Below are 22,242 nucleotides of genomic sequence, written 5' to 3'. Positions count from 1 at the left end.
TTCCTCCCCAATAACAGCTCGAAAATAGAGGGAGGGACCTGACTCTCAGTTTGATCTTCAGATGTTAGATGGTCCGGTTGAATTAGTATGTTCATCTGTGTAAGAAGGCAAACCAAATGATATAGTCTGAGGTTCGGCATAGCCAGACCTCCCCTGTCCCATGGTAGTGACATATAATTAATTGAACGTCTAACTTTGCCGTACTGCCAGACAAACTTAACAAATGTGGATTCGATTTTCCTCAGTACACTTTCCTCTAACAGCAGTGGGATAGCCCTAAACAAGTATAACAATTTAGGGAACATCGTCATTTTTAAGACATTTACCCTACCAATTAATGATAGGTGTAAGACGTCAATTCTTTTCAAATCCTTTTCGATTTCATTAATAAGGGGGATATAATTCTCTCCAACCATCTTCTTGACTGCTGAATTAATTCTAACTCCAAGGTATGTGGCTGAATTTACAAATCTATGATCGGTCTTCACTATATTTTTAGTACAAATTATCTGCGTTTTCCCCTCATTTAGCCGATAGCCTGAATGAAGCCCAAATTCGTTGGCCAATTGAGCCAACGCTGGCATTGCTTGGTGAGGGTCAGATGTAGTTATCGCCAAGTCGTCAGCGTATGCGAGCAATTTTGTAGTGAAGCCATTAAACACTACAGGGCTGATTTGTCGAGAGCCTAAAATTTTTTGAATAAAAGGATCTATATATAGGGAGAATAGGATCAGGGAGCAAGGACACCCCTGGCGTGTCCCCCTCTTTATCACTATTTTATCAGACCTTTCCCCCATGACCATAACCCGAGCCACGGGATCAAGATACATAGCCTTATTTGCCCTCAGAAAATTATTACCAAAGCCTCTACCGACCAAGATCCCCCAGAGAAAGTCCCAAACCACTCGGTCGAAGGCTTTCTCAGCGTCGAGGAGGATCATGGCCATCTCCCCCCCGTGGCATCATGGGCATCAAATAGCGCAATTGCTCTTCTAGTGTGTTCTGTAGTACCTCTCCCAGGTATAAACCCATGCTGCCACGGGGAAACAAGACGCCCAATGATCCCCCCCAACCTGCCAGCCCAGATCTTAGAATATAGCTTGGTATCAGCATTAATTAATGATATTGGTCGGTAGGACCCCGGCAGTTCTTTAGGTTTCCCCTTCTTGTGGAAGATAACGATGTTAGTTTCCTTCCAGGACTCGGGAATTAAACCTGACCACAAGATACCATTGAATAAATCTAGTAAAATTGGGGCGATCTCTTTTTCTAAACATTTATACACCTCTAGAGGGATTCCATCAGGTCCTGCTGCTTTACCTGAGGCTAGTTCCTGTAAGGCTTTAGTTAATTCTGACATATCTAGATCTCTATCGAGATCTTCTCTAGTTTGAATGTCTAGACAAGGCCCATCATCCACATAGCCTGAATCTGATCCGTGTTCACCCAAAACGCCCTCTTTATTATAAAGGTTCTGATAAAAATTCTGAAAGACTCCTAAAATATCTTTGGGCTCTGTATACTCCTTATCTTCATCCTGTATACGGGAGATTACATTCTTAGTCCTCTTTTGCCTTATCTGCAAGGCAAGTGCCTTACCCGCCTGTTCTCCTGTTTCATAGCGACTTGCCTTGGAAGCCTGAAACTCGCTAGTTTCTTTCTGAGTGACTGTTTTCTGCAGGTCCGCTTTAATAACTGTTATCCTTTTTAGACTCTCCCGTCCCTCCCGTCCCTGACCTAAATCCCTAACATGCTGTTCTTCCGCTACCACTAGCATATCTAACAACTTCTCGATCTCCCTTTTGTCATCTTTCCTAATCCTGGCGGAACAGCTTATCGTCTCTCCTCGAAGAGCAGCCTTAAAGGCATCCCAGACACTATTACGAGACGCACTATACCTATTGGTATCATAAAACTCCACGGCCCATTTTTTAAGATGTTGAACAAATCTGGTGTCTAATAACAATTTTCTCTCGAAAGACCAACTGGTTTGTTTCCTTTCTATTTTAGGCATATCATAGTACAGCACTAGAGGATTGTGATCGGATATTGATTTTGGGAGTTTCTTAATTCGCACCTTATTCAGCTCCGTGGAGGAAATCAAAAAGTAATCTAATTTAGTATATTTCAGATTAGGACAGGAGAAATAAGTGAAACAAGGATCCGAGGGTTCCCTGACCGCCCACACATCTTTGAGACCATGTGACTTCATAAGGGAGTCGAGAGCTCGGAACACTTTGGGTTTCCGCCCAGAGTAATCATCTGCTTTGCTCCAGTCTACTGAAATATTTAAATCTCCACAGACCATTATGGGTGTTGGCCAATTAGCTAACTCCACCTCCAAACAATCAAAGATTTCAGGATCATCCTGATTTGAGCCATATATCACACATATTGTACAGCCTAAATTAAGTTCAACTATCGCCCATCTCCCTGCACTGTCAGCCTTACACCGCTTTGCTCCTCCAACCATAGGTTTAGCTAAAATGGCCACTCCTCTAATAGTTGACGTTTGAGATGAACAGGCTAAAATTTCAAGCCCCCTAAATTTCATCAGATTTCTCTTTGCCCAAGGAAGGTGGGTCTCCTGTATGCAAAAAATATCGACATTGTTAAACTTAGCAAAATGCTCCACCCTTTGGCGTTTTCTTGCGTCATAATGCGGTGCCTCAATGCATTTCGGGCTTTGCCCTTCATCAGGGGTTATTCCTGTGGAAAGTTGCATCTACATTAAAATGTGAAAATTCAAGAATTTCAGAATGCAATGCTGCAGTATTCATGGTGCTCAATAGGTGCAAGTGGCACGTAACTAAATGGCGGTGTACCCAATCAAAACCCATGGTACAACCTATTTAACACTCTAAGGGTAAGGCTAAGTAACAATTTGCAATGACAACTTGTTAGACCTGTCAGCCCTAGGGTGGTCTTTCCTTATTTTTTTCACATTGGCCTTATTTTTCCTATCTATTTTTTTTGTTGGCCTTAGGTCTCTGGACACCTTCCCATTGTTTCCCAATGTTAAGGTGCAGGTGCTCTCTTCCCCTAACATGGCTGCCACTGACACCTGCTACTGCAGCGCGGTCTTTGTAGACGCACTCTAGTAGCCAGGAGCTGGCTGGAACCCTTAAACAATGTTGCGATACCAGCCTGCCAGCCTGCCCATAGCTAGAATGAGGGAAGCTCCTGGAACCTTCTAGAACAGGGGAGGTGACACCAACTTCCACTGCCAACTGCCAACTGTCGCTATATAAGGAAAGGGAGGGAAACTTTCCAGTCAGAGCAGTTGGGGCATCACTGACCTGGGAGACCCACGCAGGAGATTTAGGCGGTAGGGCCTAGTCAGGGACCTATGCCTCTGGGAGTGACAGGGCTTAGGTGCTGCCTTCCAAGTAGAGTGAGGAACGGTGAGCTAGCCCACTGATCTGTCCCGGCAGGAGGGGAACCCTGGGACCCTCTTCAGTGACCTTCTGAAGGAACTTGACCAGCCTTCAACTCAACCCCCCCCTCTTCCAGCAACCAAGAACCACCTCCTAAGAGCGCCAGAACAACCAAGTGCAGAGAAAACTACTTTCTTGTGTTACCAGGACTACTGGGGATCAGCCAGGTACTGTGCGGTGCCGCTTCTGCGCCCCTCTGCCTCATCGGCCTGCACTGTCCTGCCTTGCCCCCTGACCTAACTGCCTGGACTGCCTGCTAAGCGCTTCCCCTACTTAGCGCTAGACCACTGACCTGCCTGAAGCGCTGTGAACCTGCTAATTGCCCCCCTTTGAGCAGCGCTGTATCTGCCTCAATTACCACAGGCGAGTGAACTGCCCCCGAGGTGCCACATTCTCTGAGCGCCATCCTGCTCTGAAGCGCCAGCTGTGCACTCACCGCCGCGGCCCAGAGCTGTACGCGCCCTGCTGAGGCGCCGGAGGAACGTTCTCCCTGTAACTGCAGCTCCAGCGCCGCCCGTAGAAAACCCCGGGACGCGCTGTGCCTGTCAGCGCTGCTGTCCGCCACCGCGCTGTGCCCGGGGCCCCATCAGAGCCAGCGCCAACATCGTGCCCCCCTCGCCGGCCCTCGGAGCCAGGAGAGGGCCGCTGCACCGAGTACACTAGGCCGCGCTAGGCCTGAAGTCCTCGTCTCCCTCCTCATGTGACGGGGGTGCCCGGCCTCATCATTGGCCGCGCCCCCACCCCTGCTGATGTCGTTGGAAGATAGGCGGGAACGCCCCCGCGAGCCGCGCTATCATTGGCGGCCGATGGCGCGACCCCCCAAGGAAGCTTGCCGATTGGTTCGGGGCTTCGGAAGCCTCGGGAGGCCCGGGACTGAGTTTGGAGCTTGCGCCAGGCACCATCAGTGCGCGAGTGCCCCCCCCCCCCCCCCACATGCCAGAGCAAACCCGGAGGGGCACCATAGCCATACAAGGCCCAAAGTCCACCGGAGGGCTCAGGAAGAGCACCAGCCCCCGGTGACCATACCAGCCGCCATAGCCGACGCAAGGGGCCCTGGTCGGCCCGAAGAAACAGGTAACCCCCCGGGAAGGAGGGCGGGCCGCTTGAGTGAACGCGGGGCCTTTGGAGGACCAGAGGGAGGCCCGAGACCGCCCCTCCCCGAGGGGGACTGCTATTGGCCCGGTTGTGCCCGCAGGGCTTCTGAGACTGGGCGAGAGCCCCCCGGAAGAACTAGGTGACTGCCCAGTCAAACGAGTAACCCCCTTTCTAGAGGGAATGATATTGGCTCACGTGCCCTGTTTATGACTGGCCCCTACAGTGAATAGTCTGGCCTAAGGCACTGTTTGTCTCCCTGAGGAAATGTTACTGCTGAGTAAGGCGTTACAGATAAGGTGGTCCTAGACGTTTAACTCTAAACACAGTTATTGATACTTTGTTATATAACTCTAAACAATTTTTATTCCACATGCGATTGAATCCTGCAATGAAGAATTTTGGAGACAAAAGAGAAAACAATAGCCCAAAAGTAAACAAATGTCCAACTCACACAATACGTTTTGAATGCCTTAAAAGTAGAGGAAAGGACTCTACTATTTATTTATTTTTTTAAATTCCTCATCATGATACAATATACAAATATACAAATTTTGAAAAAACAAAGAAGGGGTTACCAACAGGTAAAGTGCATAGAGTGAAAAATGTTGTGCTCGTGCGAGATAGAAAAGGACCAAGATGGTCAAAAGAAGGTAAATTCCAAATAATTCTTGAGTCCAAGGTTGAATAATCCTTCGAGAAGTTCTTGGAGGAGCCTGCCCTCAACGTTTATCTTGCAAAAAATGTCATTCTTTCTTGCTATGTTACAGAGAACAATTCATCTGTTGCTCTTATTTTCCCAGGGAGTGGGGGACAGGGGCACAAAAGATGCAGGCTCCAGGTAGGGGGAAGGGTTGTCGACGTTTCGACCCAAGGATAAGAAGGGCAGTTGATATCCTCATGAACGGGTCTTCATCAGGACGGGTGGTGTGGTGAAGGGAGGGGACTAAGTTACATTAAATTCATGTAACCCCAGTAGTGTGGGCGGACACCTGTAAAAACAAATATTCGGGCTAAGTATCTCAAACTAACAACATGAAGGTCAAAATGGATATCAGTACTCCATAAGCACTCACCCTTTAATGGTGTGCCATGTACGAAAAATGAATTGGTTATAGAAAGCCGTCCAAGCGTGCTTTTGAGTACTGGAGAAAGAGGAGAACACATAGCCATCAATGCTGTATTCCCGAAGTTACAAATAAACATGAAACATTAAATAAACAAAGACGGAACTGAACAAGTCCTTGGTCCTTTTCTATCTGGCACGAGCACAACATTTTTCACTCTATGCACTTTACCTGTTGGTAACCCCTTCTTTGTTTTTTCAAAATTTGTATATTTGTATATTGTATCATGATGAGGAATTTTAAAAATAAATAAATAGTAGAGTCCTTTCCTCTACTTTTAAGACATTCAAAACGTATTGTGTGAGTTGGACATTTGTTTACTTTTGGGCTATTGCTTTCTCTTTTGTCTCCAAAATTCTTCATTGCAGGATTCAATCGCATGTGGAATAAAAATTGTTTTGAGTTATATAACAAAGTATCAATAACTGTGTTTAGAGTTAAACGTCTAGGACCACTTATCTGTAACACTTAATACCCAGGTCCTAGGACTTTCTTTGGGTCACCCCATATATAATAACGACTGCTGAGTAAGGCAGCGTTTATCCTTCTAATGAAATGCATAAAGAGTTAATGCTGTAGTGATTCTGGGATTGCCCTAATGATTTGACAGCCGTGGTTTTCATTCTAGATGTGCTGCATTGATGATGAAATGCCCCTTTACTCCCTTAATGAAATGTACTGTTGAAATGTATGTTATGGCTAACTGAACTGTTCCCTTCTGGCTAATAGCCTGGTTATTCCTGCTAAAGGGGTCTAAGGGAATATTCACCCTTGCTTGGTGAGAAGTTGGGTGAAACGCCTACAGGTATTTAATATTTATTAATTTTAGTATTTATTGCTGGGTGAGGATTCATATGGATTAATAATAATAAGATCTTTCAGTATTAGGCCTAATGCCTTCTTTCCCTCTCTCTAAGGAGAGTCAGTCTGTAAGTTAGACACTTTTTTTAATTGCACGTGCACTTTTTAACACTACCTTTTCAGGTACAACATTAGTCACATGCTCAATAGGTGGTTATCACTAAATGAACAATGCGGACATCAGGTAGGAGACAGGTTCTCTGCTGATAGGTCCATATAGACCAATGCGAGTGATAAATGCACTATGATGAGGGTACAGTTAAGTTTGTGCCTTTTTCTAGTATGTTTCACATTGTGATATTTGACAGATTTTTTGTTTATCGATTATTCATGAAATTCCAGCTGCTTAGCGCCTTTGCTTCCCAAAATGCTTTGACGATTTCAACTTGGGGGGGCACAGTTTAGAGTCTCTTCTGCATTTGAGCGCTTATTAGATAAAGAGAATGACTGGAACATGGAGAAAAAACAATGTGCAATGATGACCATAAGGCTTATAAGTAGTCACCAAAGGGCGCATATTGGCTTTGTTGACAAAAATCGGTTGATAATTTGAACCAGTGTGAAACTTGTTTTTACATTTTACGTATGTACTTGTATTTGTACTTTGGATTAATTTGCGCTAACGCATTTGTGGTTTTATCATATTCTGTACGTTCGCAACGCCATTACATCTGATGGGCAGACAATAATTGTTTGGCGATGTAAAAGAGGCAAGATCACTGCGCAAAGTTAAAAAAAAAAAGTATATGTAACCACATCCAAGGAAGCATGGAATATTTCTTTTTGTGACCGCTGACTTGCGTTCTATATAATTATGTGTAGTTTGTACAAGGTAGTGTTTTTTCACTTGTATTTAAATTTGTAGCCTCTGTTAAACACGTGATCACTACACAGGTGTATATAATTCAGTTAGTCCAGCTACGCAATTATGTGAGCAAGGCCACACTGTTGGCCGAAACGCGTCATCTCCCCCTTCGTTTTCTGCGCTTATGGAAGAACAATAACAATAAAGAATTAAGAACTATTTCTGCCTGCAGTGAATTGAATTTTAAGTGTCCGTTTCTCGATGTATGGTGAGTCTATACACCAGGAGTGGTAATTGGATATATATATATATATCCATCACAACATTGCCCAGCAATGAAAACGCCATGCCCGTGAACAAGGACACACGCTGTCTGAAACGCGTAGGGCATATTTGGATTTAATTTGGCTGTGGTGACGAAACCTGCAACTTTGTGGTTGGTGATTAAAGAAGTTAACACTCACCTGTGTGTGGCGTTTTCATTGCTGGGCATTGATTGTTGTGATGGATTTTAGCGGTTAGCCTATACCGTGAAAACGCCCCGCTGTGACTCTGCAGATCCAGCGATTTGTACCACAATTCGCATTGGGAACGGTGAGGTTCGTGTCGCCTGACAAAATATGGACAATGAGGCAGTTTCTTCTGATCCCCATCATCCCACTGGGATAACTATGTGAACTTTATTTGGGACAAGCGCAGCAACCACTGGGCAAAACACGAAGGAACTTCAAGTCCCAAGATGCAAGTAAACAAACGCCCACTGGGGTGTGACTGTGAAGTACAATTATCAGGTGTTCTTTCGCATGACTGCTCGTGCTTCAGTTCTTCCAAGCCCGTGAATAAGGACACACGCTGTCTGAAACGCGTAGGGCGTATTTGGATTTAATTTGGCTGTGGTGACGAAGCCTGCAACTTTGTGGTCGCTGATTAAAGACTCTCATCTGTCTGTGGCGTTTTCATTGCTGGGCAACGTTGTGATGGATATATATATTATATATATTATATATATATATATATATATACATATATATATATGCAAGCAAATTCGTCACCACAAGCTGAAGCAGCCGCCTCAGTCCCAGAGTCAAGAAATTACGAAAGAACAGACCCAATGATGAGTGCTTAATCGAGGTGATTTATTCTTGCCAGCAAGCCTGCCGCCGCCATTACGCGTTTCGCCTTTACAAAGCTTGATCACATGGCGAGTTGCTGAGAGCCAATGCCGATCTTTTAAAGTGCTAATGCGCGTGCAACTTTCCAAATGGGTTATAACAACATGGAAAAAATACTACTTTCTCATGTGCTAACATTTGCATATATTTTCATAATACAATGTTAGATGTACAAGTGGCTAAATTTATAAAATATATAAATACGTATTTAAACATTTAAAAAAAAAAAACACTGCTATTTATCTCTGTATAAATACAGGTAAATCAATGAGTAGGAGTGATCAAATATCACATCCTATTAGATCATATAAATATTACTGATCTCATTGCTCATTTCACATCCCAAATGTACAATGCACATTGTACATATATATATATATAGTCGAGTTTATACAAAACTGCAAAAACATGCTATATTTTTGAGGCGGACACTTGTCTGTATCAATATGGGTGAAGAATAAACTACATGATGGAATCTTAAAACCTGCTCACGTACCTTTTGAAGTATATTCAGCTGAGGTCTGCGCCTGCCAGTAATCCCTCCTCTGATTTGGAGGGTCAGGACTTTTGTTCATATATATATACATATAGAGCCGAGTTTAACCCCTCCCATTCGGCCGCGATTCTGCACCTGTGCGGCAGAATCGCGAGTGGGCGGGTTTATGACGCCCCCGTCATCAGCACACGAGCACCGTAGTGCATGACGGCTGGGGGCCGTCATCAGCATGCAAGGGGTTAAATAAAACTGCAACAACAAAAACATGCTATATATTTGTTGAAGGTTTTTTATATAAACTTGACTCAAAGGTATTGGAGCACCAATTACATTACACAGAGTAACAGGATGCTGATAGGCTTGCTCAGTAAGGCATAGACTAATCTTGTCCAATATCCCGTTTAATTTGATAAAATTAAGGATATACCAACATTACAGAATATTAATCCCTAGTTCCATTGATGGCTTCAAATCTTAGAAACTTCTGTCTCAATTGATATATTAAGTGGGGTAAAGCAGCTGTCCCCTGCACACATTTCTTCAGTTACCGCCAGCATATCTTTGGTCAATTAAGTTTAGCGCGAACTGAAAAATATACAGAATTCAAGTATGGCCGCCACGTGGGCGTGCTGTACGCTCCCTCTAGCGGAGTACGTGCAGGGTATGGGAGACAGGCAGTCGGCTCGGTGGTGTGTTTCCGCCCAATTTATCAATCTGCGCGGCCATCTTCTAAGTGCAAAGATTTCATGCAAATTCACCAATTTATTGATTAAATACAAGAAAGCTATTAATTTTCATTGTTTTAAAACTAAACATCACAGCCCAGAGTTGTTTTATGAGCCAATGCCATTTACATCATTGTATTAAAATATCACATAAAAAGCAATTATGAAGGGGTGTAATACAGAAAAAGTATTGCTTGCATGTACTCTGAATTTCCTTTGTGAAAATTACAACTACTTTTTGCAATTCCTTACGAAGCAGAGCGGCCCCGTAATCAATGACGTACATGGTTTCGAGTGAAAACTACAGGACCCAGCAAGCCACCCGCCAGTTTCCATGGCTACAGATAGGACGCCTGTATCTCCCTTGGCACCACTGTAAACAAAGATGGAGGAGCCGGCGGCGGCAGAGGCGGAGGCAGCAGAGGGAACTGAGGGAGCTGAAGCACCAGCAGGTAGGCAGCTCACAGAACTCTCTAACTGATAGAGCGGTGATAGGGTGCTCAGTTTCAATGTCATCCTTTACTTTATTCACGTGTTAGCTTCCTCTTTGCACTCTCTCCAGAGGGCCCGGGACAATGAGATACAGGTGGAGGCGTTAAGAGGCACAAATCTCACACTGTATACAATTCAGAGTGCGAAGAAGCTCATTGTGCCCCTTCAAAATTTCTGGCATTGGTTGTTTTTAATATTGTAAATACCTGTTAAAACGTATTAATTTGTTTTGGCTAAAAAGCAATAACTGGCTGAAGGTGTCTGTCAGTCTTCTCTCTCTCTCTCTCTCTCTCTCTATATATATATATATATATATATATATATATATATATATATTTGTGTGCATTTTTATATAGCGCGAACTCTACCCGAAGGTATTGGAGCGCTTAACATGAGCACCGTATTTACATTACACATTCAAGAACGGAGAGATTAAGGGGCCCATTATGATGTCGGGCGGATTGCCCCCGCCAGGCTGGCGGTAGTCACCGCCAGCCTGGCGGGGGAAATCCGCCCGACAACCACTTCTGATTCCCCCCCCCCGCCATATTAGGATGGCGGGGGGACCTCGGCGGACGGAAGGACCGTCCGCTGCTTTTCCGCCCCGGTCGCCTTGCGGCCGGGGCGGAAAAGGAATAATATTGTGGCGGTGTCTAACAGACACCGCCAGCCATATTATGATAGGCATTTTTCAATGCCTTTCTGTGGCGGCAATGCCGCCACGGAAAGGCATGCAGACTTCACTCTGGGGGGCCCCCTGCGGGCCCCCAGAGTGAAAGAGAGTAGGGGGGTGCACACGGCGGGGTACCTTCCACTTTGATTATGCAAATGCAAAAGTGCTTTTTAAGCATTGTGGCTGGCGGTGCTGCGAGCACCGCCCGCCACAATGCTTAACATGCAGGATGTGCCCGCCACTGTGGCGGGCACATCCTAATACCCCCCACGGGACCCCCGCCCTTATGGCGGGCGGTCCCTATTACCACGAGGATGGCGGGCGGGCAAAGTCCGCCCGCCGTCCTAATGACCCCCTTAGTGATTTGCCCAGAATCACAGGATGTGGAGGCGACCCCCAGGCTCGAACCCTGGTTTCCTGCACCAAAGTCGGCAGTCTAGCCGACTTTGTGCGTATGCTATGTGTACCAAAGGGTAACAGCATACACATAGTGGTAGCATCACATACACTTTGGCAATTAATTTACATGCAAAGAAACAGAGGATGGTGGAGGGCCTTAGGGGAGAGTATATTTATAGACCTTCTAGTACCTTGTCCCCCAACTAGTCAGTTAAACACACGGAAGATACCAAAGGTCTTAGTTGACTTGAAATACTGATTGGAACCTATATAGTATCCCACATAGATGATAATACCAAGAGGTTATTGAAGGAAAACACACAGGAGAAAGGAAGTTGAGAGATAGAGTTCAGAGTAAAGAACTAGAAAATGTACCCATCAGCCCACTCAATAGTGGAACTTCGTCATCTGGGTTTTCACGTTGGAAACTGGTGTCCAATATGCTCCTCCTCAAGGCAAACCTGAGGCTAGCTGTTCTTGGACCCAATGGTTGAACCCTCAACCAGAGAAGATGACAGTGTATAGGCTGAAGGGGCAAGTTGCAGTGCTCAGAAATTGTGAAAAAACGAAAAAGAAAGGAAGATAATCCAAGTGATTAAAAATACTTATCTTGATGTCATAAGAAAACTTTATTGGGTTTGTCCATCAAGGTGGTATGATTAAAAGCAGAGTGATAATAGCATGCAAGGAATTGCTTTTCACCATAAATGTTATCTGGTCAACATGTTTCAGCCTTTATAGGCTTTCGTCAGGACCTATGATGCACTACTGCAACACTTACCACGTGCTGTGATTAACAATCTACAGACATTGTCCAATTCTCTGTGTGAATTGGTGTACCTTCTCCTGTGAATATAGTGAAGAAACAAAAAGGAACAACACACAGAAATGGTTGAAGTGTCCTCGACAACTGTCATATGTTTAAACACTAGTTAACATGCATTGAATTACACATTGTATTTATATTTTCAACTCACCCAAATATTAGGGAGGAAGAGCCTCACCTGGCACCCGCTCAGGATAAAGGAGGCCACGCACTACAAATTAGAATATTTGGTTATAGTTCATCTTAAAATTTGGACTAGAAAATCCAAAAAACAATCCTATGTAACACAACAAAACAGTACGGATGGCCATGGGATAGATGACACCTTGAAATGGGTGACTAAACGCTATGTTGTTGGTGTGGTTTTAGAGTTCCAACAAAAAGATTAAACTCTGACTTGTCTTGGTTTAACCGTTATTATGAAAGTAGCATTGATCAACTCTATTCCTGCAAAGGGTGGTTAAAGCAAAAATTAGAGATGTACTTAAAACTGTAAGTAGTTTTATCTAAAGGAAAGTAACTCTGTGACTGGCAGAATATTGATGTCAACACCACTTATTTAGCCAAAAGTTCCTTTTACAAAAATTGCCAAAGAGATGTGAATATTCTCTATTCTGTAAGCTGGGGAAAAGAGGAAGACTGACTGAAAAACGATTCTTAAGCGCATCACAGAGCACACTTACCTCTCCGTTGTTGCCTCGGTATTGAAGCTGAGCCGAGGGGGAGGTAGTGAGTCTGTGTGATGCGAAAGAATTTGTATATTGCCAGCGGACCAGAGAGAGAGCTGTCTAGAAGCGGCTCCGCGATAGGCTCTGCCCGCTGTCTGAATGAGGCCCAATAGTGGCTTGTTTAAAGTAGAAAATCGTCTCGCTATTGGTTAAGCGTGATGTCTCTTGGCGCCTTTGTTTCTATAAATCCAATTTAAAATGGAGCCTGAGGAGAATATGTGCCTGCGTCGGCTTACGGACCGCTGTGGAAGCGTAAGTCCGAAACGGTATATGTTAATGATTGGTCCGTTTAAAACGGAAACGGAAGTGTAAACGCAGACAGTGTCTCCTATCAGTTGGAGTAACAGAGAATTTGTACATATGTCTTTCAGACAGGAGGTGGCGGACCGCTATGTAGGCAGAGGGAAATTACAGCCTGCGTTAGCGATTGGTTTGTCAGATAGAGTGGGGAGGAGGAGCCGGAAAAATATATAACCGGCGTATATTTGATTCACGAAAATGTTTGTTAGAAACACAACAGCAGCCATGCTGCATGGCTCCAACAATACATAGAGAGCACCATGTCACCACCTCTATACAATGTGAGACCAGGAGTGCACCCTACTATCACGTAGAGAAACCTAGCAAACAATCCGCCGTGTATGTAACCGGATGGTCCCGCCCATAGACCGAGGCCGAAAAAACGTGTAGGAAACACAGGTAAAATTGGACACTGGCTACCAGGCGCCAGAGATCAATCATAGATGGTATGTAGCCTTCTGCGGTAGTGTTTGCTAGCGGACCTATGCCTATCTGTGGTTTGGGCAGTGTCCATACAAACAGTCTTCCATACAGCGTGGATGGAAAGTGTCACATAACACCTCGAGCTGATATTGTCTCCTGAGTAATCCATGTATTGTTTGAATAACAGGACAGTAATGATCCGTTAAGGAATATAATTATATCTGTGTGAGATGAAGCTTCATCATGGCCCCTCGAAAGGGTACTGATGACAACAAATCATAGAAGTATATCAACAAAGAGTAGGGAGAGACTCCTATTGCGTTCGAGTTTATGTAGGCGGCAAAATACAGTGAAATGCAGGGCTTATAACTGCATCCACAGGATGTCATCATTCAACCCTTCTGTGTCACTTTTTAATTTATACACCCATTTCTGTTCTTTCCTCAGTAGGAACTGTGAGACATCCGTGACGTGTTGGGGTATGTAGGGTTGTCCCAACACCAACCACTCTAAATCATCTGAATGGTGTTTTTTGGTGAGAAAATGAGAAGTGAGCCGGGTCGCTTGCTTGTTGCGCCTTATTGTGCTCTTGTATGCGTAGTTTAATCTTTCTTGTTGTCATCCCTATATACCTTAAGCTGCATGGACAGGTGATCAGGTAAATGACTTTCTCGCTGTTGCAGTTGGTGTGGCGTTTAAGCAACCAAGGTCGGGTCGTGCCAATGTCGACTGATAGGGTCTTTTTAGTCTGTGGGCACACCAAGCAGTTCCCGCACTGGTGGTGTCCTTGAACCGGAGGGACATTCCACAAAGTAGATGTGGGTTCTTCCATGGTGTGTCGAGGTCTGGTATGAACCAGTTCATCTTTTAGATTAGTGCCTCTCTTGAATGAGAACAGTGGCAAAGGAATGCTGTCGCCAGAGCTGTTCAGAATTCGCCATTTCTGTCTTATGATTTTCTGAATCTTAGAAGATGAGGTATTGAAAGTAGTGACACATGCCAGTCTATTTAAAGGTGGTTTCTCAACTGGGGGTTCTAAAAGTGCCTCACGATGGTTGTTTGCAGCTCGTTTGAGAGACTTGGTGACCAGAGAGCCAGGATACCGGCGTGTTTTCAATTTTTGTGAAAGATCCTTTGCTTGGGAATGGAAATCTATTCTACCAGAGCAATTTCTGAGAACCCTGAGGAACTGACCAAATGGGAGGTTCTCTCGAAGGGAACGAGGATGGTGACTATCAAATCTCAGTAAAGATTTGCGTGCCATGGGTTTGCGATATAAGGAACTGGCTAAATGCCCTTCTTGTGGGAAGATCAATAGGTCCAGAAATGGAAGTTTGATTTTGCTATAGTCTAAAGTGAACCTTAGATAGGGGTTTTGAAAAGACAGTAAAGATTGTTCATCTCCACGCCAGACCACCAGAATATCATCAATGTACCTTTTCCACATCACCAATTGGTGATGATGTGGATTGTTTTGAATCAGGACATGCTGAGTTTCAATGTGGTGGACATAAAGGTTCGCCAAGCTTGGCGCAAATTTACTGCCCATAGACGTCCCTGATATCTGTAGGTACAGGGAGTCCTCAAAGGCAAAAAAAATTTCTGTCATCGCAATTCTTGCTAATTCCATTATAAAGTGGACTGGTGTAATGCTGTCGAGAGAAGAGTTCTCTAGAAGTTCTCGTACTGTTTGTAGGGTATCTGTTTGGGGTATGCATGTATATAGCGATTCTACATCCAGACTTGCCAGTATGTCAGAATCAGTGTTGAACTGCACCTCTGGTAGTACACGTAAGACATCTTTTGTGTCCTGAAGGTATGATGGCATAGTTTTTACAAGAGGACTGAGAAAGACGTCCACAAATGATGTTAAGGGTTCTAAAAGAGACCCTATGCCCGAGATTATGGGACGACCTGGCGGTGGTCTGGTTGGTTTATGAATCTTGGGCAATGTGTAGAAGTACGGGGTGATTGGATGTGTGGTGACCAAGAAGGTGGCCTCTTGTGACGTGATCCAACCCTCCGTACTTGCTTCTTCTACTAGATGTTTGATTTCATTTGTAAGTCTCGCAGTTGGATCTTCATCTAGGGGTGTGTAAAACTGGGTGTTCCCTAGTTGTCTAAGGCATTCAGTCCGATAAGAGGTGGTATCTTGGATGACTATAGCTCCCCCCTTATCGGCTGGTTTTATCACAATGTTCGTGTCTTTTGACAGGGTTTCGAGTGCATTCCTCTCAGTTCTAGAAAGATTCTGATAGTCACCTTGTTTGGAGAAATCAACGGATTTTAGCTCATGTAGCACAGCTGCTTCAAAGGCACTCACTTTGGATGGCACTTGTTGAAGCAGAGGCATAAAAGTAGACTTAACCTTCAGACCTGTGTTGGTATCTGTGGTTGGTATCTCTTGTTCTTTGTCTTTGAAAAAGTAGTGTAACCTTACTGTTCTGAAGAATCTTTCGATTTCTCCTCGAATTTGAAAAGGGTCTCCACTGTTAGTGGGGACGAAGCCGAGCCCTTTGTTCAGTACCTCCTGTTCACTGGAGGTCAATGATCGAGTACTGAGATTTACTACAAGGTCTTCATTCGGCTGAGGTATGGAACTCATTGGCCTCGTTTGTTGCGGGTCATTGGAGGTTCTTGATTGTCTGCCCATTGAACTTGACCCTGACCTTGGCCTCTCCGTCTTCCTCGATTCCAGCCACGGCCCTGTCCTAAAAAAGCCTGACTGTCAAAGTATTGAGGCTGCATTGGATAATGGGACATAGGTGGAGGAAATTGGGGATATCCCCATGGGGCAGGAGGCCACCATGGTCCAGGTTGGTACAAGTTTCCACGCCCATTGTATCTCCGATTCGGTCGACTGTTGCGACCTTTACCTTTCCACTGATTGGTACCACTATTTTCTGAGTCAGAGGATTCGGAATCTGAAGATGTGGCATAGGTGGAACCATGTGTATATTTTTGTTTGTTGGAATCAGCAGGAGTGTAATTGTCACTTATGTAAGGATACACTTTTTCATGCGAGAATTTCGCTAAATCCTTCTTGAATTTCTCTATTTTAGCAACTTGTATTTCTACTAGAATGGCATCTGCAATTCTTTTCGCAGTTGTGATGATTAGGATGAGCCAGTCTCGAGTGCAGCGCCAGGCTATTAGGGACCAGTCTTTAATACAAGTTTTAGAAGGGCAAATTAAAACTACACTAACAACCAAAAAGTTTGAGAAACAGCAAGAAGACTCCAACAAGGCCAACAAAGAGTATAGAGATCCGATCTTCTTTGCTAAAATAGAGAAATTCAAGAAGGATTTAGCGAAATTCTCGCATGAAAAAGTGTATCCTTACATAAGTGACAATTACACTCCTGCTGATTCCAACAAACAAAAATATACACATGGTTCCACCTATGCCACATCTTCAGATTCCGAATCCTCTGACTCAGAAAATAGTGGTACCAATCAGTGGTGAGGTAAAGGTCGCAACAGTCGACCGAATCGGAGATACAATGGGCGTGGAAACTTGTACCAACCTGGACCATGGTGGCCTCCTGCCCCATGGGGATATCCCCAATTTCCTCCACCTATGTCCCATTATCCAATGCAGCCTCAATACTTTGACAGTCAGGCTTTTTTAGGACATGGCCGTGGCTGGAATCGAGGAAGACGGAGAGGCCAGGGTCAGGGTCAAGTTCAATGGGCAGACAATCAAGAACCTCCAATGACCCGCAACAAACGAGGCCAATGAGTTCCATACCTCAGCCGAATGAAGACCTTGTAGTAAATCTCAGTACTCGATCATTGACCTCCAGTGAACAGGAGGTACAGAACAAAGGACTCGGCTTCGTCCCCACTAACAGTGGAGACCCTTTTCAAATTCTAGGAGAAATCGAAAGATTCTTCAGAACAGTAAGGTTACATTACTTTTGCAAAGACAAAGAACAAGAGATACCAACGACAGATAGCAACACAGGTCTGAAGGTTAAGTCTACTTTTATGCCTCTGCTTCAACAAGTGCCATCCAAAGTGAGTGCCTTTGAAGCAGCTGTGCTACATGAGCTAAAATCAGTTGATTTCTCCAAACAAGGTGACTATCAGAATCTTTCTAGAACGGAGAGGAATGCACTCGAAACCCTGTCAAAAGACACGAACATTATGATAAAACCAGCCGATAAGGGGGGAGCTATAGTCATCCAAGATACCACCTCTTATCGGACTGAATGCCTTAGACAACTAGGGAACACCCAGTTTTACACACCCCTAGATGAAGATCCAACTGCGAGACTTACAAATGACATCAAACATCTAGTAGAAGAAGCAAGTACGGAGGGTTGGATCACGTCACAAGAGGCCACCTTCTTGGTCACCACACATCCAATCACCCCGTACTTCTACACATTGCCCAAGATTCATAAACCAACCAGACCACCGCCAGGTCGTCCCATAATCTCGGGCATAGGGTCTCTTTTAGAACCCTTATCATCATTTGTGGACGTCTTTCTCAGTCCTCTTGCAAAAACTATGCCATCATACCTTCAGGACACAAAAGATGTCTTACGTGTACTACCAGAGGTGCAGTTCAACACTGATTCTGACATACTGGCAAGTCTGGTTGTAGAATCGCTATATACATGCATACCCCAAACAGACACCCTACAAACAGTACGAGAACTTCTAGAGAACTCTTCTCTCGACAGCATTACACCAGTCCACTTTATAATGGAATTAGCAAGAATTGAGATGACAGAATGTTTTTTTGCCTTTGAGGACTCCCTGTACCTACAGATATCAGGGACGTCTATGGGCAGTAAATTTGCGCCAAGCTTGGCGAACGTTTATGTCCACCACTTTGAAACTCAGCATGTCCTGATTCAAAACAATCCACATCATCACCAATTGGTGATGTGGAAAAGGTACATTGATGATATTCTGGTGGTCTGGCGTGGAGATGAACAATCTTTACTGTCTTTTCAAAACCCCTATCTAAGGTTCACTTTAGACTATAGCAAAATCAAACTTCCATTTCTGGACCTATTGATCTTCCCACAAGAAGGGCATTTAGCCAGTTCCTTATATCGCTAACCCATGGCACGCAACTCTTTACTGAGATTTGATAGTCACCATCCTCGTTCCCTTCGAGAGAACCTCCCATTTGGTCAATTCCTCAGGGTTCGCAGAAATTGCTCTGATAGAATAGATTTCCATTCCCAAGCAAAGGATCTTTCACAAAAATTGAAAACACGCCGGTATCCTGGCTCTCTGGTCACCAAGTCTCTCAAACGAGCTGCAAACAACCATCGTGAGGCACTTTTAGAACCCCCAGTTGAGAAACCACCTTTAAATAGACTGGCATGTGTCACTACTTTCAATACCTCATCTTCTAAGATTCCGAAAATCATAAGACAGAAATGGCGAATTCTGAACAGCTCTGGCGACAGCATTCCTTTGCCACTGTTCTCATTCAAGAGAGGCACTAATCTAAAAGATGAACTGGTTCATACCAGACCTCGACACACTATGGAAGAACCCACATCTACTTTGTGGAATGTCCCTCCGGTTCAAGGACACCACCCGTGCGGGAACTGCTCGGTGTGCCCACAGACTAAAAAGACCCTATCAGTCGACATTGGCACGACCCGACCTTGGTTGCTTAAACGCCACACCAACTGCAACAGCGAGAAAGTCATTTACCTGATCACCTGTCCATGCAGCTTAAGGTATATAGGGATGACAACAAGAAAGATTAAACTACGCATACAAGAGCACAAGAGCACAATCAGGCGCAACAAGCAAGCGACCCGGCTCACTTCTCATTTTCTCACCAAAAAACACCATTCAGATGATTTAGATTGGTTGGTGTTGGGACAACCCTACATACCCCAACATGTCACGGATGTCTCACAGTTTCTACTGAGGAAAGAACAGAAATGGGTGTATAAATAAAAAGTGACACAGAAGGGTTGGGGCCCCTAGCCCCGTGACAGGACGGGGCTAGGGGCTTAGTCTCAGGTTGGTTACCCCTGTACTTATAAGTGTTATTCGTATGCATAATATTACATATTCGGCTGCCGCACTTCACCATGTACATACATCTTTGCTCGGTGATTCTGTGTGCTACAAGGGTCAGTTCCTGGAAGGGCCCTTTTCCTGTAAAAACTGTCATTTTCAGAGCATGGATGCTCCGCCTCGGATGGAGTTATCTGCTGTGCCTGTCCCCCCGGTTCTTACTAATATAGGTTCCCGCAATAAATGTCTGCTGTGTAATGTCAGATCACTGCCTAAACATCACATGCAGATCTGGGATCTCATCTCAGAGGCAGAACCTGACTTATGTTTCTTCACCGAAACTTGGCTAAAGCCCCACAATGCACCTACTATTACTTTGGGAATACCGGAGGGATATAAAATTATCTGCCAGGATAGACCCATAAAAAAGGGAGGTGGCCTAGTCATTGTGCACAAGGATAGCATTATGGTCTCCATTCTCGAGCAATATTGCTCTGCAAAGATTGAGATGTTGGTTTTTAAAATCTGTACCTCGCCAAAATGTTTTGTGAATGGTGCTCTGATCTATCGGCCTCCCGGACCCATGAACAATTTTTCCAATATGTTATTGGAATTATTGGCCCCCCATGTTAATGGAGATAAATACTTCTTACTATTGGGTGATTTTAATATACATGCAGAGTTAAAGGAGGAAAAAGATACCCAGGATTTTTTAAATGATCTTTTTTCATTGGGATTCCTGCTCCGCAATACAGGACCTACCCATAGGGCCGGACATACTCTGGACCTCATCTTGTCCAGGTTTCCTGGAATTGAGTGCTCTGCCCCTATCGTAAATGTATGGACTGACCATTTTACGATAGAATTCTCTATTCCTGAGATAGGACCTATTCCTAAAAGATCCACTCAGATTCCTATGAAACGGAGACAATGGCACAAGATAAATAACGAATCTTTGAGGGATGCCTTCTCTATTCAAGATCATGTCACAACGAACGATATCGATGTGGCGCTAGAAAATTATGAAAAGGCAGTAACCATTGCCATCGAGCATATAGCTCCAATGAAAACCTTTAAGACCCGCCCGACGAAAAATCAGGAGGTGTGGTTCTCAGAGGACTTAAGGTCCATGAAACGGAGGACTAGGAAACTAGAGAAAATCTGGCGTACATCCCATTTGGAGTCAGATAAAGGGGAGTATCAGACGGCGCTAAAATCATATCATAAAGCTATTCGAACAGCCCGTAAACAACATATCACCTCACAATTAGAGGCGGTAGGAAATGCGCCGAGGACACTCTACCAGATACTGAACTCCTTCCTGAAGCCGGCAGCATGTGAGAGTGTTGACACTTCATCTCAACAACTTTGTGACGATACTGCCTGCTTCCTCACGAACAAGATTGAAACCATCTATGAAAAGATTCATGTCTCCATAGCATCCATTGGACATGTTATCTTTCCCACTGTGGTCCCAGCGAGTAAAAAGGTCCTCGCCCCCACCTTCACTAATTTTCCTAACATCACTGTGGCTGAAGTGGAGGGACTCATTACAACTATAAAAAGTGGGAGTCCCATGGATCAGCTTCCACCGAGAGTGATGATCTCAGTGAGGAGCATATTGGCACCAGAAATCCAAAGTTTGGTCAACCTCTCTTTGGATACAGACTGTGTCCCTTTAGAGTGGAAGAGAGCCCAAGTGCGACCCATCCGCAAGAATACCGCCACTGCGTGGGCTGACATGACCAATTTGAGACCCATTTCCCTCTTACCATTCTTGGGAAAGCTCATAGAAAAGCATGTCAACAAGCACTTGTCTAATCACCTGGAACACACTGGTGCACTAGATCCATCTCAGTCGGGCTTTAGACCAAAATACAGCACGGAAACAGCATTGCTGTCAATTACCGATGATCTACGCATGCTCCAGGACAAAGGAACATCAGCTGTCCTGGTGCTGCTGGATCTATCGGCAGCTTTTGATACCATCTCACATGAAATTTTGGTCGAGCGCCTGACTGAGACTGGACTAGGGGGCATGGCACTGGCTTGGCTAAAGAGCTTTCTTCTGGATCGAACCCAATGTGTCACCATGGGAGACTTTCGATCCAAGGAGACCAGGATTACTAAGGGGGTGCCACAGGGCTCTTGTTTGAGCCCTACATTATTCAACATCTATGTGGCCCCCCTGGCGAATATCCTGAGAGCCTTTGGTTTTTGCCCAGTGTCATATGCTGACGATACTCAGCTGCTCTTTCCCTTTCACCATCTAACTCCAGAGGTATTACATTCTTTCTCTGAGGGGATGAGAGCAGTTTCCCAATGGATGTCTTTGAACAAGTTGCAGTGCAACGTTTCAAAGACAGAGGTTATGCTCTTTGGTGAGGCTAAAATCTGCTGGGCTCCTGACTGGTGGCCTCTAGACCTAGGCCCAGTCCCTGAGCCTAAGCAGATAGTCAAGAACCTAGGGGTCCATCTGGAACAAGAACTCAGCCTGAAGCAGCATGTTACCAACATTGTGGGGTCCTGTTTTCGAACTATAGGACTATTGCGCAGAGTTTTTCCACTGCTTCCAGACACTATTAGAAAGACCCTGGTCCAGGCGCTGGTTATCAGTCGTCTCGACTATTGTAATGGCCTCTTGTTGTCAGCTAATGAGGAGGATCTGGACAGGTTGCAGGTTGTG

General features: G+C 44.7%; 1 protein-coding gene across 3 annotated transcripts in view; it reads left to right on the top strand.

Moving 5' to 3' along the window:
* Positions 1 to 22,242, top strand: part of CFAP44 (cilia and flagella associated protein 44) — a 748,689-nt gene that overhangs the window by 34,989 nt on the left and 691,458 nt on the right. The window contains exon 2 of one of the 3 annotated variants that reach the window (XM_086935641.1): positions 9,975 to 10,167. In XM_086935641.1, coding sequence (XP_086791767.1) covers positions 10,101 to 10,167 — 67 coding nt within the window. In that variant the 5' untranslated portion in view covers positions 9,975 to 10,100. Of the gene's footprint in view, positions 1 to 9,971; positions 10,168 to 22,242 lie in introns of those variants that run through there. The other 2 variants (XM_086935640.1, XM_086935642.1) reach the window with 2 other exon arrangements.

This window comes from Lissotriton vulgaris, chromosome 8 (assembly GCF_964263255.1).
Source record: "Lissotriton vulgaris chromosome 8, aLisVul1.2, whole genome shotgun sequence".
In the NCBI taxonomy this organism is placed as follows: Eukaryota; Metazoa; Chordata; class Amphibia; order Caudata; family Salamandridae; genus Lissotriton; species Lissotriton vulgaris.
Note: the sequence above shows the minus strand (reverse complement) of the source record. Positions and strands in the feature narration are given on the sequence as shown.